The 16921-nt window shown below is 34.3% G+C and overlaps 2 protein-coding genes across 2 annotated transcripts; both read left to right on the forward strand.

The window, feature by feature from the left end:
- Window positions 1–3802: 3802 nt before the first annotated feature.
- LOC145054489 (protein HOTHEAD-like) lies at window positions 3803–9390 on the forward strand. Its single transcript, XM_079002700.1, has 6 exons — window positions 3803–3994; window positions 4855–5239; window positions 7514–7824; window positions 7903–8288; window positions 8485–9053; window positions 9133–9390. The coding sequence occupies exons 1-6, from the start codon at window positions 3916–3918 to the stop codon at window positions 9185–9187; spliced, it is 1785 nt and encodes a 594-aa protein (XP_078858826.1). The 5' UTR covers window positions 3803–3915; the 3' UTR covers window positions 9188–9390.
- Window positions 9391–11915: 2525 nt separating this feature from the next.
- LOC145054490 (NDR1/HIN1-like protein 13) lies at window positions 11916–13042 on the forward strand. The gene has a single exon (XM_079002701.1). The coding sequence runs from the start codon at window positions 12117–12119 to the stop codon at window positions 12888–12890; it is 774 nt and encodes a 257-aa protein (XP_078858827.1). The 5' UTR covers window positions 11916–12116; the 3' UTR covers window positions 12891–13042.
- The last annotated feature ends 3879 nt before the right edge of the window (window positions 13043–16921 follow it).

The following is a 16921-nucleotide window of genomic DNA, read 5'->3' on the forward strand; positions in this document are numbered from 1 at the left end:
TGGAGGATATGTTGTGGGCATGTGTTCTAGACTTCAGTAGTAGCTGGGATACCTACCTTCCATTGGCAGAGTTCTCTTATAACAATAACTATCATGCCAGTATTGATTAGCCTCCCTTTGAGATGCTTTATGGGAGGAAGTGCAGGACCCTGATATGTTGGGCCAAGGTGGGATAGAGGGTCATGGGGAGTACTGAGGTATTTCTCAAGACGACGGAGAAGATCCAGCAGGTCCGAAGTAGACTCGAAACGGTCCAGGGTCGGCAGAAGAGCTACGCCGACATACGCTGATCGGACTTGGAGTTTCAGTTGGGGGATATGGTTCTTCTGAAGGTGTTACCTTGGAAAGGTATCATTCGCGCCTGGGTGGGTAAGGTGGCGTATCAGTTGGATCTTCCAGAAGATCTTAAACAGATCCATAATACTTTTCATGTTTCACAGTTGCAGGAGTGCATAGTCGATGATACCGCGATGGTTCCTTTGGAGGATATTCAGGTGGATGACAGCCTGAACTACATCGAGATACCGATAACCATTCTCGACAGGAAGATGAAGGATCTGAGGAACAAGATGGAAGAGTTGGTGAAGGTGCGGTGGCAACACCGCAAGGGCTCAGAATGGACGTGGGAGCCGGAAGATGAGATGAGGGAGCACTAACCAAAGCTATTTCCAGCCGCAACAGACTTCGAGGACGAAGTCTGAGACAAGTGGGGGAGAATTGTAACGTCTGGTTCCTGGTATGTATTTAACTAATAAATTATTATTTTTATAGAAGAAACTCGACGAGTTGGAAGCCCTACACTCGTCAAGTAGAGATTATAAGGGTCGCGCATTTAAAGTGACCTACTCGACGAGTTGGGAGGCCTCGACTCGATGAGTAGGCTGAGGGAAATGAAACCCTAATTTCTAGGGTTTTGCACCCTATTTAAAGAGCATAAACTCCCCTAACTAGCCCCTCATCGGCCTCCTTAAACCCTAAATCGTATTGTGAGTTCCCTGTTGGGAAGCTAGAGGTTTTGAGTGGATTTTCGTGTGTTCTTGTGCTTGGTGAAGGACTTTGAAGACCTTGAAGGTCATTGTGCTTAAGGAGAGGCACTAGATCTGGGATCTCACCCATCTTGGAAACTTTCTAAGGTATAAAGTCTCAAACTTGGTGCTTAATAGCTTAGATCTCTCTTGGTTTTGTTTTATGGATCTTTTAGACCCCATTATTGGAACATGACAAACCCTCATAGTTGTGATGCTAGAAGTTGTCATTCTCAGTGTTAATTGGTCCCTAGATTCATAAAAAGGGGTCATAAACCTTTTCATGCTTAAGAAAAGACCATGTCCATAGAATTAGGTTGCTATATCTCGAGTTTAGATACATTTGAGGCATGCAAAGCCGTCAAGTTGTCGACTTTATGGATGTATACAATGGAAACCACGTAGATATATATTTTGGATCCTTAGATATGAGGAAAGGACTTAATAGATTAAGAACTATGAAGAACTCGGCGAGTTCGTAAGAGAACTCGATGAGTTGGTTCGGGGGTGCCCCGATTCTGTGAAAAAGAGAAACTCGACGAGTTAAAGGGGAACTCGATGAGTGTGATTGTGATTTCACGATTACTGTGATTCATGGGAACTCGGCGAGTTGAAGGGCAAACTCGATGAGTTGAGTCAACTCGGAGCGTTGACTTTGACCTTGACCAAAGTTGACCCTTAAGGGGTTATGAGTATGAAAGGATACTTAAAGGAAATCTTTTATGTTTAGGAGTTTGAGTTGGGTTGATATTCAGAGTCGGGGACTGTTCAACTACTTTCCAATATTCGATGTGAGTTACCTTCCTTGTATAAGTGGGTCGAAGGCATCAATGTCAGTCCACTAGTAGTTGTTTATAGTAGAGATGATTGACTTTGTGATAATTATCTGATATGTCACCATCTGTTGAGATTTATGTGCTTGTATGTTATGTTATTATGTGGTAGTGGTAAGGGGTGAAATAGACCCCGTAACTGGTTGAAATACACCGGAGGGTAAGTCGGGCACCTAGATATGCCTGACAATATGTTATTGCTATGTTATTATGTGGTAGTGGTAGGGATGAAATAGACCCCGTAACCGGTTGAAATACACCGTAAGGTAGGTCGAGCACCCAGATATGCCTGACAAGGTAGGTCGGGGACCCAGATATGTTTGACAGGGTAGGTCGGGCACCTAGATATGCCTGTCAGTATCTGATTATGTGGTATGATAGGGGAACTCACTAAGCTTCGTGCTTACGGTTTTCAGTTTTGGTTTCAGGTGCTTCTTCTTCCAAAGGAAAGGAGCCGACATGATCGCAGCGCATCACACTATGATTTTCCGCACATGAGATCTTTGGGAGTTGTACTCTAATGTTGTTTTCTTATAACATGTTTTGGTTATTGAAATATTGGCTTTGATTATGATATGGGATGACAATATTGATGTTTTCAGACTACTGGTTTTTATAATTACGTAATTAAAAATGAAATTTTTTGTCATGAATTTTGGGATGTTACATTCCGGATCTTCAAGCTCCAAGTCCACCAAAGCTTCACCTCCTTCAAAGGATTTATAAACACCATAAGATCACAACAATGGCTCACAAACACTCAAATGAAGGATAAGGTTTCGTTCTTAGGGTATGGAGAGGTGTAGGTTGGTCATAAGAAACTCCCAAGGCAACTTAAGATGTTTAAATAAGGCACAAACCCTAAAAATTAGGGTTTGCGCCAGCCGAACGTACGTCCAGCGTACTCGGCTAGGGACCAAATTGGCAAGGATTTTTAAATGAAGGGCTTAAAGAGAAAAACCTGAAATACAGTGTTACAACTTGATATCCTGATCTACTTATATTTTTGAAATATAAAATAAATCCAACGAAAACTGCAATAATTACATAAACTAGCAACAAATTCGTCGTTTTTGAAGTTTATTAGAAATTTCAAATCATCTATCTAATCTTATATAATCCAATATATCTATCTCATCAGCTCATTTCCCGCCTTTTTACCCAAAAACACACATTTTACCGGTTTCATTGCTGAGCTGGATACATGATCATGAATGAGTCGAAGAGATGAATATCAAATTTTACGGTAAACATAACATTATATAACTCATTGTATCCATTTTATCAGCTAATTTAATGATTAGACGTTCAGATCAGCAATGAACCCGGAAAAATGTATGTTAAATGGAGAAAATTGTCAAATCATGACTTAATTGTATTTTGGAACTAAATCGTAAATTATGGTAAAATAATGCGACTTTAATGAAACCGGAAAAATAATGAAACCGGTAAACCGGAAAAAATAAGTCAAAATTATCATTTTTACCATTAATTGGGACTTTCCGATAAACAAATTTTAATTTAAGACTTTTTCAAAAATTATGGTAAAATATTATGATTTTTAAGATTTTTCTAAACAACTTTAAATTTTTTAATATAATCTCCCAAAATTAATTTTATTCCGTCACCCCCGAAATCTTTAAATCTTATATGATCTATTAACTTTGAAAATGATTTATGAGGTTCTTGACTCCATTTCTCTCTCTCTCTCTCATAGCATTTAAAGAAAAAAAAAGTTGTATATACTTGGGTGTATGTGTACATGGTATTTACATTATCTCCTTTGCTTTATCTTTTTGACATGAATTAATGGCGTCATAATTGCTCTTCCTTAGTATATATATATATATATATATATATATATATATATATATATATATATATATATATATATATATATATATATATATATATAATGTTCGAAATCCAGTTGTAAGATAAATGACGAAGGTAAGCTAAGTTGGGTGCTTTCACAGAGAACAAGACCAACCAGAATTGGCCACAGAAGTGAAAGGTGAAGGTGCAAATACTGTTGTTTACTGAAGCCTTTGTCTCCGATGGCACTCCACACCAAACTCTTTCTCTCCCTTTTTCTTCTCTCTTTTTGTCTTGCCACCCTCATCACCTCCTCTCAAGGTTACAACTTTAATCTCTTCTTCTTCTTCTTCTTCTTCTTCTTCTTCTTCTTCTTCTTCTCTCTCTCTCTCTCTCTCCCATTATCTCTCTATATCTATATGTATGTATGTATATATATGCATGTGTTCTTGTGTGATTCTAAGAGTGTTTTCTTTTTCTTTTTTATCAAAATAATTAATGATTTGGGTATTGTTTTTTGTTGTTTAATTTATGGGTTTTGGTTTTCACCATGTTTAATTTCTTGGTTTGTGAAAAGCTTCATCTTTTTGGTAGAAAAGGTGGCAACTTTGGGAAAAAAAATTTCATGATTCTCTGTCATAGTTACAGTACATTTCTGGGTTTTGATTCATGGCTCAAACGAATTCAAATTTCGGGCACAAAAAAATGGCCAATTTTGATTCCTAAATCATGAATCTTGTCACATGAGCAACACATTTCAAGAGTTTGTCCAAATCAAGGTTCTGGTATAAAGATTCACAAATTTTGCTCTAATAGCTCATCCATTTTTTGTTCTTGCTTATACCTCAAATTTTATTTCTGGCTTTACTAAAAGAAAATTTAGTTTTGGGAACAGAGTAATTTTTTATTTGGTAACTCAAAAAAATATACGATACATTTATTGTTTTATTATTCATTTCTATATTTTTTCCAACCATTTAATTCCATAAACTTATTTCTTTATACATAAAATGCTACTAGTATAAAATTAATTAGTATTAAATTAATAAAAGAATATCTTGTAGCAATTGCAAAAGGGAATACACTTTTAATTTTTCCACAATTAGTTGACAGCTTTGGGAAACCAAATCCTTGAATATAGTAACAAGGGGCAGTTGCGTACATTTCCATCTGCGATGCAGGTGATTACAGGTTTTGGCAACAACAGTTCCCTTTCATCCGACGAGCGAGCTCCTTCTCCTCCGTATCATCGTCAAAGTCAACGCGATCCAACGGCGGAGATAAGAAGTTTGACTACATCGTAGTGGGAGGTGGCACCGCAGGGTGTCCATTGGCAGCTACACTGTCTAGAAACTACAGTGTGTTATTACTAGAAAGGGGTGGTGTCCCTTTTGCCAACATAAATGTGTCTTTGTTGTCAAATTTCCATCTTACCCTTGTGGACACCTCACCTGCTTCTGCTTCTCAGTTTTTTGTATCCACCGATGGGGTTTTTAATGCGAGGGCTAGAGTGTTGGGTGGTGGTACTTCCATCAATGCAGGATTTTACACTCGAGCAAGCACAAGGTATAACTCTTACTAATTTCATGCATTGCTTTGTTGTACGTTAGTTAGTTGTTGAGTTATTTATTCAACAGTCAACTATTTTAGATGTTAAAAGCGCAGTTGGGTTTAACTTTTAATAAATACTATCAGAATTTAAAGAATTTAAATGTTTGTTTATACTGTATTATTATATTAAAATTATTTTTTGAACAAGTGAGCTATGAGGTATTTGTAGTTTAATTAGGTCTTTTTTTTTGTCAAAAATAAACTAGTTTATTGTAATTTACTGTTTATTAAACTATAAAAATAGCTTATTTTAGCTTATGAAACTAGCTTTATCAACTAATTTTTGATAAACTATTTTAAGATAACTTTTAAGAAGCTTATATAGAGTTTTTTTATACTGTTTTTACTTTTATTGATATATCTAAATGTATACATTCCAATCTAATTTATAAATTATTTTTTATCTAATGTTATGAATTTATAAATCTGTTTAACAGCTATCAATTAAAATTTTCAATTAAAAGTTAGTTTTCAGAGGATTTATCAAACATGACTTTAACAGTACAAAAAATTCCTAAATACATTTTGTGATAGTATTAAATTTTTGTTTTATTTTTCGACCTATTATTTTATTTGTAGTATGAAGGTGCATACCTTATAGAGTTTTGTACTTTGAACATTGCTAAAACGGGCTTCTACCCTATTTTTGTTGATTCGGGCCTACAATGTATTAATAATGGGCCTACCAATCATCGTCCTATAGTTGTTTTCAAAGTGTTATTTAGGCATTTTTCCGTTTAGATTTGGGGTTTTAACAGTAGATGCAAATTATTATGTTGGTTTTGATAGTGAAATGTGAGCTCAATGGACCATCAATAATTTGTACTATGTTTTTTCTTATATGGGTTACTTTTTAAAACAGAAATAGTTGATGACATGATAACTCATATTTAGCCAATTAAATCTTGATTTCGAATAAATATGTATAAAAAGTTTAAACTAAATTAAAGGTGGATGGGTTGGACAGTTTGGGAAACAACAAAAAATTGAGTAAACTCTTTTTAGGATAACTCAAAACGTGTTTAGGAACCAGTCAGTGTTATAAAATAAATTGACGATATTTACAAATTTATGATCACTTTTGTGTGTATAATCAATTATAAATACATTTGACCATGTTTGTTGTACCTTTTTTAAAATGACTAGGCATTTCGGATTCGGTGGTAACATATAATGTATTTTTTTTTTTAATTATTTGTATAAAATATTGTTTTTACTTATGTTTGAAAGATCATTTTTGAAATGTGTCTTATGTTTGAAATAACCATTTCAAAATGTGTCTTATGTTTGAAATAATCATTTCAAAATGTTTAATATAATTGATTTTTCAATTAAATTTCATCTTTTCAGGTAAAATGTCCGGAATGATCATTCCATACAAACAAACAAAAAAAAATCGTTTTTCCAAAACACAAGAAGCATTTTCATTTTGATTAAATTTTCATTCATAAATGGCTCAACGCATTATTCTAATAAAATAATTATCATTATTCTAATAAAATAATTAAGATGTTGCAAATATCAAGTATATTTTGGTAGGATCATAAAGGGCTCAACGCATTTATTCTACAACTTTCTAGCTAAACTTTAGCATTATTTTTTTTAAACCCATTTTGGTAGAATTATAAAGTGGTCAACCCATTTAATCTATAACTCTTAACTAAACTTTTAGGGGGTGTTTGGCTTAGTTTTTCAAACCCCAAAAGTCCTTTTTGGAAAAGTTACAAAAAGTCAGGATTTCCTGACTTTTCCAAAAAGTTCATTTTGCCTTGTGTAAAAAACTTCAAAAGTGACTTTTAAAACTAGTTTGCCAAACATCTTTTGTTTTTTTTTTTCTTTTCTAAAAAGGATTTTTGGCTGTGAAAAACTAAGCCAAACACCCCCTTAGTATTTTTATTTAACTAAACTTATTTTATAATCATTTAACTAACTTCTTAGTATATTTTTTTAGCTAAACCCATTTTCTTAAATTACAAAAGGGTCAACCCCATCTAATCTATAACTTTTTTAGCTAAACATTTAAATATATTTTGGTAGAATTATAAAAGGGCCCAATCCTTTTCCATGAGTCGAAGTTGCCAAATTTATTTAAGAAGATTGGGGAATCCTAAACAAACACTTATGACACAAGCTGTATTAGTCGTTTGGGGGATATTTTGGTCATTTTGAAAATTTAATGTTATTTAGCTCCATTTAACTAATAAATTTCGTGTTGTTGTTGCACTGCAGTTATGTTAAACGGGTAGGATGGGATGCAAAGTTGGTAAACGAATCATACCCATGGGTCGAAAAACAAATAGTCCATGAACCCGTATTCGAACCATGGCAAAGAGCGGTTCGAGACGGGCTTCTAGAAGTCGGAATTTCACCCAACAATGGATTCACCTACGACCACTTGTACGGCACAAAAGTCGGCGGGACAATTTTCGACAAATATGGCCGCCGGCACACCGCAGCAGAGCTTCTAGCCTCCGGAAATTCACAGAACCTCCATGTTTTGATTCATGCCCGAGTTCAAAAGATCATTTTTGACACAACTGGTATGTATTATTATTATTAACATTCGAAATCAATGTATTTGACAATCGACAATTGACACTTTGTTTCTTATAACTTAGGGAAAAAACCGAGGGCAATTGGGGTAATTTTCAAAGACGAAAATGGTGTTAACCATGAAGCTTTCATATCGAGGAGGCGAAAGAGCGAGATTATTGTAACTTGTGGGGCGATTGGGAGTCCGCAGATGTTACTGCTTAGTGGAATAGGACCGAAGGAAGATCTCAAGAAGTTGAACATTTCGGTGGTGCAGGATAACAAATTTGTAGGGAAACACATTTCCGATAACCCGTTGAACACCATTTTTGTCCCGTTGAATAGGCCTGTCAAGCAGTCGCTGATTGAAACGGTTGGGATCACGAAAATGGGTATTTACATTGAAGCAAGCAGCGGGTATAGTCAGTCTCCTGATAGCATTCACTGCCACCATGGCGTCGCCTCAGCGGAGGTTAGTCACAAAATCTTGAACTCTAGTATTAGGATTCTCATATCATATACTTGCAAAACTAGTTGGCTTTGACAGTTGTCACTTGTTTGACAGCGAACTGTCAGTAAATTCCAATGTGAATTGATGGATATCGAGCTTACATGTTAATATACTATGGCAACTCATAGACAATGTTGTTTTGTATATGAATCAACAGATCGGGCAACTTTCAACGATTCCTCCAAAAAGACGAACACAAGAAGCCATTGAAGCTTTCAAACAAAACAAAAAAGATCTCCCACACGAAGCATTTCACGGGGGTTTCATTTTAGCAAAACTTGCATACCCAAAGTCGAAAGGGCATTTGAGGTTGAACAACACAAATCCGGATGACAATCCAATCGTTACATTTAACTACTTTAGCCACCCAAAAGACCTCCAAAAGTGCATGAAAGGGATCAAGATCGTGGAAAAACTCGTGAGGTCCAAACATTTCCTTAATTACACCAAATGTGATAAAGGAACCTTAGACAAATTGCTAAACATGAGTGTCACTGCAAACGTGAACATGATTCCAAAACACACAAATGACGCAAAGTCGCTTAAACAATTTTGTAAAGATACTGTGATCACCATCTGGCACTACCATGGTGGGTGCCATGTGGGCCAGGTGGTTAACAAGGACTACAAGGTCCGTGGGGTCCACAGACTTCGCGTTATTGATGGGTCAACTTTTCGTGAATCCCCGGGCACCAATCCGCAAGCTACTGTTATGATGTTGGGCAGGTACCATAAAAATTGACTGTTATATGATACATAAAATAGTTGATGTCATGTATTGAAATTTGTATTTGGTGTGACGCAGGTACATGGGAGTGAAGATTTTAAGAGACAGATTAGGGAGATCCGTAGGAATATGAAGTGATAGGGATGCATAAGTTTACTTCCCGTGTGTATCATTATTTAATTTTTGTCTAAAATTTAATCAGCAACCACTAGAATGTAGAATTTTTGGCAACAAAAGAAAGCAAAAATCTTGTGATTTTTGCGTTCTTTTTTATTTGTTTGTTTATAAGTACTTTCTTGTAATGGTAATGCATGGCGTTTGATGTTTATTATGATCCTTTAAATGAATGATTTGTGATTTGTTTTTTATAATACTTTGCTCTTAATATCGAAATGGACAGCATAATTTAATCCATATAGCAACATGCTTCTAATTTTGTACCGATTCATATTTTAAAAGTCCGTCCAGAGTATTACACACATAAATACATATCTTTCATTCATACAATATACATACATATGATTTGTTGGGATAAGGTTAAAAGTGATGAGAGCTTTTATCCCATATCAAATGTTATCTTTCAACTTTCACCATTTGTTTGTCCAATCCATTAAAATTAAAATTAAATAAAATTAATAATAATAAACAAACGCCCACAACTGAATCGTCGCCAACACTTTTGGTTTTACGCGTATGTGTTGCACGTTGATTCAATAGAACGACCAACTATGAAATTTTATCATGTGAAAAGGATGTATTCGAAAGTTTCGATTAAGATAACATTATCAATATATTTGAACATATAAGCCCTCATCAATACAATTCTAAAAATGATGATATTTTGATCTGACCCGTTACTAGTATATTTTAGTTTGTTATATGTTTCAGGGTTATTTAAATAAGGAACCACCTGGTTTTAGGTTCTAAATTCGTCACTGCCGGTGGAGAGGATACACCAAACAAATTTATGGATTTTGAAGTTGTTGTTGGAGGGGAGGAGAGCAATGACGGCGAAGTCGGAGGTTGGCTTTCATCTCCGATGAAATAATGGGCTCCTGTGTATGCGGTGGTAGGGGGTTTAGGTTTGGGGCAGGGTAGGTGTAATATTTTTTTTGCTTTTTGTAATTAAAAGAAAATGGAAAAACTAAAAAAAAAATGGTAGATAAGTCATGTCATTTCGTATAGGAAAAGGACCAACCACGATATAAATTAAAAACCATAAGGAATTTTCATGAGGTTTTTTGAAGTTAGAGGCTAAAACCCATATTTTGGGAAACTAGAGGAACCATTTATGAAGTTTTGTCTAATAATAATAAATGAAGGGGCTAAATTATAAAACCAGGAAAATAATTCAGATATAGTCATATAGATAATAGATTCATATTTTATTTTTGATTTATAGTAATCAGTAAGAAACCCATATCTATCGAGATTTCAAATGCAAATATTACCCTTATCAACTCAAACAAATAATATATAAATATAAATATAGGATTCCAACCTCGATCGATCTTACGCACACCAAAATCCATCAAGATGGAGGACAGAAGAGGAGCAAGTTAACCCTAGATAGCTACCGGGAGGCTTTCCGGCAACCTGTCTAAGGTAATAGCAATACTCGACATTTATTTAAGCTTCTTCAATTCGACCCTTAAGTTCTATATGTACTGGATATATATAGTCAATGCAGCTAGGTATTGGTTAGATTTTATTAACCGATCAAGTAGGTCTTATCTAATATCTATAATCATAATCCTCAATTAAATAGCATCAATAATGTTTACGTAAAATAATTGAGTTCGTTATTTGTCGTTTCAGAATAAAATCCGAATTATTGGTTTTTTTTTTTTTACGATATAACGAATTTGAGACTCCGTGGGAATCCTTAGAATAGTCGGCGATGTCTGCCGGAGAAGATGAAAGCAGCGGCCAACTTTGCTGCATGGGCCGTAATTTGTAAATTTAGAGAACATGTTTTGATGGCAATAGTAAACGACCGAAGTCTCCTACGGCCCATCATCAAATTCGTTAATCATTATATATTGATTAATTTTTTTTAATTAATCAACCTTTTTTTTTTGAAAGAGAATTAATCAACCTTTCTTATATTATAATAAAGTTAAAAATGTCATATGTTCATTTTTTGGAATGTCTCGTGTATTTTTTTTATAATTTCTATCATTTTCCTTTTTTGGTAACATTATAATACTAATATTATGTTATATTAGTATTAGTTAGTTTCTATAAAAAAAATAATAATAATAAAAAAAAAAACGATATGTTTGGTAAAGCTATTGGCTAGCCAAAAATATAAAATTCTAACTTTTATGTGTACAACAAGATTTTAACAAAATTAATTGTAAGTTTTTATAATTGTAAAATTATATAAAAAACAAAACTAAAAACTTTCAAAACTATCTGAAATAGTTTTTTAATTAGAAGGGTTTTTTTAAATAAAAAATATAAACTCCTACTATTGTATTGTTTATAACTATTTTAATGTTTATAAGGAATTTTGATTTTGATTATAATTTTTAAAGTTATAAACTTATATTTTCCCACAAGTAATTTATTTAGTTGGTTGATTTTTTTTTCTTATGATATGAATTATTCTTTTTTGTACCAAGAAAAAGAAATCGATATTTTGACACGGACAAGTTTATATTTGGACACAGCTTATATTTCTGATTATACAAACTTTTACCTATTTGAGGTTAAGGAATTTTTTTTAAAAGACATATTTTAAAGATTTATACTTGGATGACATCATCATAATTTTTTTAATATATTTAATCTTAGTCTTATTAAATCTACTTTTGTCGCTTATTAAATAGAATAGAAAATAAACCAAAAAACAAACCGTGTCGACGACTTTTTGGGTTTGGAGTATTTCACCATCTCCCCTCTGATGCGTATGAGTTGGTTACAGGGTTGCTATCCTTTTCTGTCTCCTTCTCTACTCCATCATCAACAACGATTCACACGTAGCTTTCAAGAAAATTTCTTCCAATAATTTCTACAAATCGACTCCAGAGAGCGATTGTTAGGCCCAATTCCATCCAATGGCAGAAAAAATACATCCTTCTGCCAGACCAACAACCGTAAATGGTCACGCCCCCACCAGCACCACCGCCAATGGTAATGGTAACCCATCGTTTCCGGCCAACAAAGCTCAACTCTACAATTCAACTCGCCCAGTCTACCGTCCTCTACCCCGCCGCAACCGCCGTAGTTGTTGTTGCTCTTGTTGCCTCTGGATTACTTTCGTTATCCTCCTTCTGATCGTCATCGCCGCCATAGCAGGTGGTGTGTTTTACGTCCTCTACCGCCCCCACCGCCCTTCCTTCGCTGTTTCATCGCTCCAGGTCTCTCAATTTAATCTAACCTCATCGAATCAACTCAACACTAAGTTCAATTTCACCGTGACTGCTCGTAATCCTAACAAGAAGATCGCGTTCTACTACGATCTGGTTTCCGTTTCGATTGATTCGAAAGGAGTCGGTGTCGGTGACGGATCAATACCGGCGTTCGTGATGCCAAAGAAGAATACGACTAAGTTGAGGACGATTGTGTCGACGAGTGGACAGAGTGTGGATGATAGTAGCGATCTGAAGTCGGATCTGAAGAACAAGAAGAGTTTGCCATTAACTATCCAGCTTGATACGAAGGTGAAGGCGAAGATCGGAAGCTTTAACACTAAAAAAGTACCAATCAGAGTGGTTTGTAAAGGGATTAAGGTGACGGCACCCACCGGTAAATTAGCAACGACGGCGACAACTTCCGATGTGAAATGTAAGGTGGATCTTCGAATCAAGATCTGGAAATGGAGGATTTGAGGTGAAGAACAAGGTGTGATTTGATTTTTACGATTTTTTTTTTTAATTATAACTACTTTTTTACAGTTTTTTTATCGGATAATTGATATGTGTAGTTAACAGGTGATGTGTATTTAGTGCTATTTCATATCGTATTTTTACAAGAACACAAACATGGTCTTAAATTTCTCTTAATTTCTGGGAATTAGTTATTGCATTTTATGTATTAACATCTTTTCGTTTCAACTTTGGTCCTAATTTTAACAGATTTATTTTTAATAATTAAGTATTATAGAAAGGAAAAACACCATTTGCCTCTCATTTTATATTTCAATAAGTACACTAAATCTGTCAACAACGACTTTTTGTTTTGTTTATTACCACGTTATATTAAAATATAATTAATTGTAACCCAAAGTTATGTGAATGAGTTATCTTCTAATAATATAATAGATTATTTATGTTCTTCTCATATTATAAGAATATTATTAATTTAAAATAATTGTTTGAAAATGACCTCGGGTTTGAACCGGACATATATGATATATCAGAACTGGAAAAAAAAAATCCAAATGAGGAACAGGTTGATTTTAAGTATATGTTTAGCCACTAAAATTTAACTTGGTAGCTAAAAAACTAAATAAAAACGCTAGTTGTTATTGTTAGTTGCTAATAAACAAATAAAGTTGATTGGGGAAAAAATAACACCCTCGGGTCCTTCTCGTAAGCACTACGAAGAAAGGCAGAGAAGACAATTAAAGGAATTCGACTAACTTGTGGATGAAAGCAAGAGACACAGACATTAGTCAAGTATGATCCTCATAACTATGATAGTTTGATTAACCATGTACTGGAGCTACTTGTTCTCGCGGTGAGGCCAATAGGAAAGTTGCTATTTATTAGGCTATCCACTTCGAGCTACTTGTTCTCGCGGTGAGGCCAATAGGAAAGTTGCTATTTATTAGGCTATCCGAAGTGGATGTAAATCCACGCGTTAGTTTCCTATGTGGCACACCAACTCACCGGTGAACACCGCCCCATGTACCGGTGGTTTGGGTGTGGAGTGATGTCTGGTGGATGGGAAGACGGATAAAGACGGACCTTTTGATTGGTGCATTCCTTTTTCCCTCACATCGGTCATTCTCTTTCTCTCTCTTATTTTTCCCTCTTCACCACCAACCCACCGGTGAACACCATTTCCATAGCTAGGTGGGTTGGTTGTGAAATAGTAAAAAATTATGTGTCATTCTTTTCACACACAATCCACCCGTGAGGATACCACATAGCCTTAGCATGACCGTGTGTTTTGAGAACAAATAACTCAAATGTCAATAAGGTATCAGCTAGAGGAGATGGTTAAGGCGCTGGACTTCTACGGGGTAGAACCGAGTTCGAATCCCGGCACCCTCTTAAATCGTGGCGCGTCCTTATTTTCTTTTCAAAGAAAAAAAAAACTCAAATGTCAAATGCATATTATTTGTGTTTTTATATAGTTTATATTCAAATGTTCCTTGTTATTACATAAAAATAATGTTTTACATAATATATATATAACTATTAAAACGAACTAAATCATCATGTCATTGTTCTTGAAACATTGTATTTTTAATAATAACTAGTAAAGAGACTAGTGCGTTGCACGGGTCAGGTTTCTAAATTGTAAGAAACAACAACCTACTTTCATATATCTATTTATTATAATAGTCTACTTTCATTCTGTCCTATTACATATTTGTATTTTCAAAAATTTAACCAATTATACAGATGTCACCGAATTTTTCACTTTCCAATGTCATTGAAATAGTAACAAAAAAAAAAAAAAAAACAAATGGTTGAAATCATAATCTTATTTCTTCCACTTAACTCTATAACATATAGTGAAAATAAAGCGTTATTGAAATAGTAACCAAAAAAAAAAGAAAACAAATGGTTGAAATCATAATCCTATTTATTGCACTTAGCTCTATAACATACAGTGAAAATAAAGCGAAAATAAAGTGAGAAGAGAAATAGAAGTTAGAATCTATTTGCGATGTGAAATAGAAGACACGACAACAATTTCAAGCATTTTTATAAGCAAGGGTCCAACTGCTATTAGTTTCTCTCAAATGTCCGATTTAACACCAAAAAATATCACCACATTCCTTTGACATTTGATATGCCATAACGTGGAAGTCCAAAACTAAAGGGGGCATTTTAACCAAAAGATATATTGGGTGCTCGATGCCACCTCCAACACAAGAATGGTGATGCGGTGACTTTTAAAGTTTTTTTTTTTTTTTTTTTTTTTTTTTTTTTTTTTTAAACGACAAACTATCTAAACCTACTCCTAATTACCACATATGTCTCTTAAGAGACTTGAACTCATGTTCTCTCATTCTCTGGGTAATTGATGGTGAGATTGTTGGATTAGGTGTTTAAGCTCATAACTATAATTGGTATGTACTTGACCCGAGAGTAGCATGATCCATTTCGGGTTGCATATCACCATGACAATTTGATAGGATTGATACTTGAGTAAGAGGTTACTTATGATTTTTTAATATATTATAAGTTCTAATATATGAATATGAAATCATATTATTTAATTAGTATTGATCAAAAATTAATTTGGAATTAATTATGTGACCAAAAGAGACTAATTAAATATATGGGGATTGATTTGGAAAATCAATGTTTCTTATAGTGTGGACCAATTGTTATTTAGGATGGGCTTAACCAATATGGTAGTCCATGGATAGTCCATGGAGGTTTAACTCATGGAGCCTAAGTAATATAAATGGTCATGGGCATTAGGGTTTGCATGGATGTAACCTTAGACTTTGTCAAACTATAAAAGGACTCCCTTAGCACCCAAAAAATGACGACTAGAGTTATTGGAGTTCATTAGAGCCGATTTTGCAGCTAGCAACCTCTCACTCAAGTTCTCCTTTGTCCTGGGTGTGTTGTGAACCGTTTGAGGCATCACACTTGGGGCGCGAAGTTCTTAAAGGCCAAATACAACAATTTCTACAAGCTACATAAAGAGATAAAGTCCTGACTAGTATTTTATGTTGTTTATGTCAATTATATGCTAGTTGTAGGATTAATGCTTTGGAAACAATATTGCATGTATAATTGGAGAAAACCTAGATCCAAAGCATTTAGGGTTGTATGTTCACCATAGGATGTTGTAGTATACAAAACCCAACAGTGGTATCAGAGTCTATGATTGTTTTCTATTATATTTGATGCATGACTTAATTTTCAAAGTTGAAAAATCGATTTTTTGGCCATATGACTGATGAACTCGCCGAGTCCTCTGGCTGACTCGACGAGTCCACTTAGTATAGGGTCAACTCGGCGAGTCATGTTCATGCACTCGGCGAGTTGATGCTTCTGATGGCAGATTTTCGGGATTTTTGGCCGGTTTTGGATTACGATCATTACCACAAAATGTTTTAGTTCATAAATTTTGATTGTGTTGATATGGTAGTGATCATGCTTTTCCAATTAAAAGATAATTGTCAAAATTTTCAAGATTTGTATTAGTTTATATGATTAGGCTAATTTCTTGCAAATTATTGATATGAATTATCTTGACTTATGAGTTTAACTAGATCATAAAAAATTATTTGATAGTTTTATTAGTTAAAATATTTGATCTTAATGTCTTTTATGAACTTCATAACTTGTCCTCAAGTTATGGAAAATGAAAAGTCTCTCTTTTAAATGGTTTTAAAGTCTTTCATAACTTGTCCTCAAGTTATGGAACATGAAAAGTTTTTCCATTAAAAATGCATTAAACTCATAAGTTATAGAAACCAAAAGTTTTTGAATAGTTCAAAACATGCCCTCGAGTTTTGGAATTTGTAAAGTCACCCTTATGAGTACTTTAGTTTCAAACCCTAGAATTTTAAAAGTTTAAAATACACTCTTATACTATTATAATATTAAAAGTTTAATTATTATATATGTATAAGTAAAAAAATTCAGTCTTACCGTTAGTAGGCCTCATTCACGAAGCCGGTCTATAAGTGGGGTATAAGGTTACTGCCTATAAAATGACAATT

This window comes from Lactuca serriola, chromosome 5 (assembly GCF_051521515.1).
Source record: "Lactuca serriola cultivar US96UC23 chromosome 5, Lser_US96UC23_V15, whole genome shotgun sequence".
In the NCBI taxonomy this organism is placed as follows: domain Eukaryota; kingdom Viridiplantae; phylum Streptophyta; class Magnoliopsida; order Asterales; family Asteraceae; genus Lactuca; species Lactuca serriola.

What these genes read in the sequence shown, in the direction of transcription:
- LOC145054490 (XM_079002701.1), top strand. Translation starts at nt 12,117, where the DNA reads ATGGCAGAAAAAATACATCCTTCTGCCAGACCAACAACCGTAAATGGT.
- LOC145054489 (XM_079002700.1), top strand. Translation starts at nt 3,916, where the DNA reads ATGGCACTCCACACCAAACTCTTTCTCTCCCTTTTTCTTCTCTCTTTT. An exon ending in CCTCATCACCTCCTCTCAAG is followed by an intron (nt 3,995 to 4,854) that starts GTTACAACTTTA and finishes TCTGCGATGCAG; the next exon opens with GTGATTACAGGTTTTGGCAA. An exon ending in GATCATTTTTGACACAACTG is followed by an intron (nt 7,825 to 7,902) that starts GTATGTATTATT and finishes CTTATAACTTAG; the next exon opens with GGAAAAAACCGAGGGCAATT.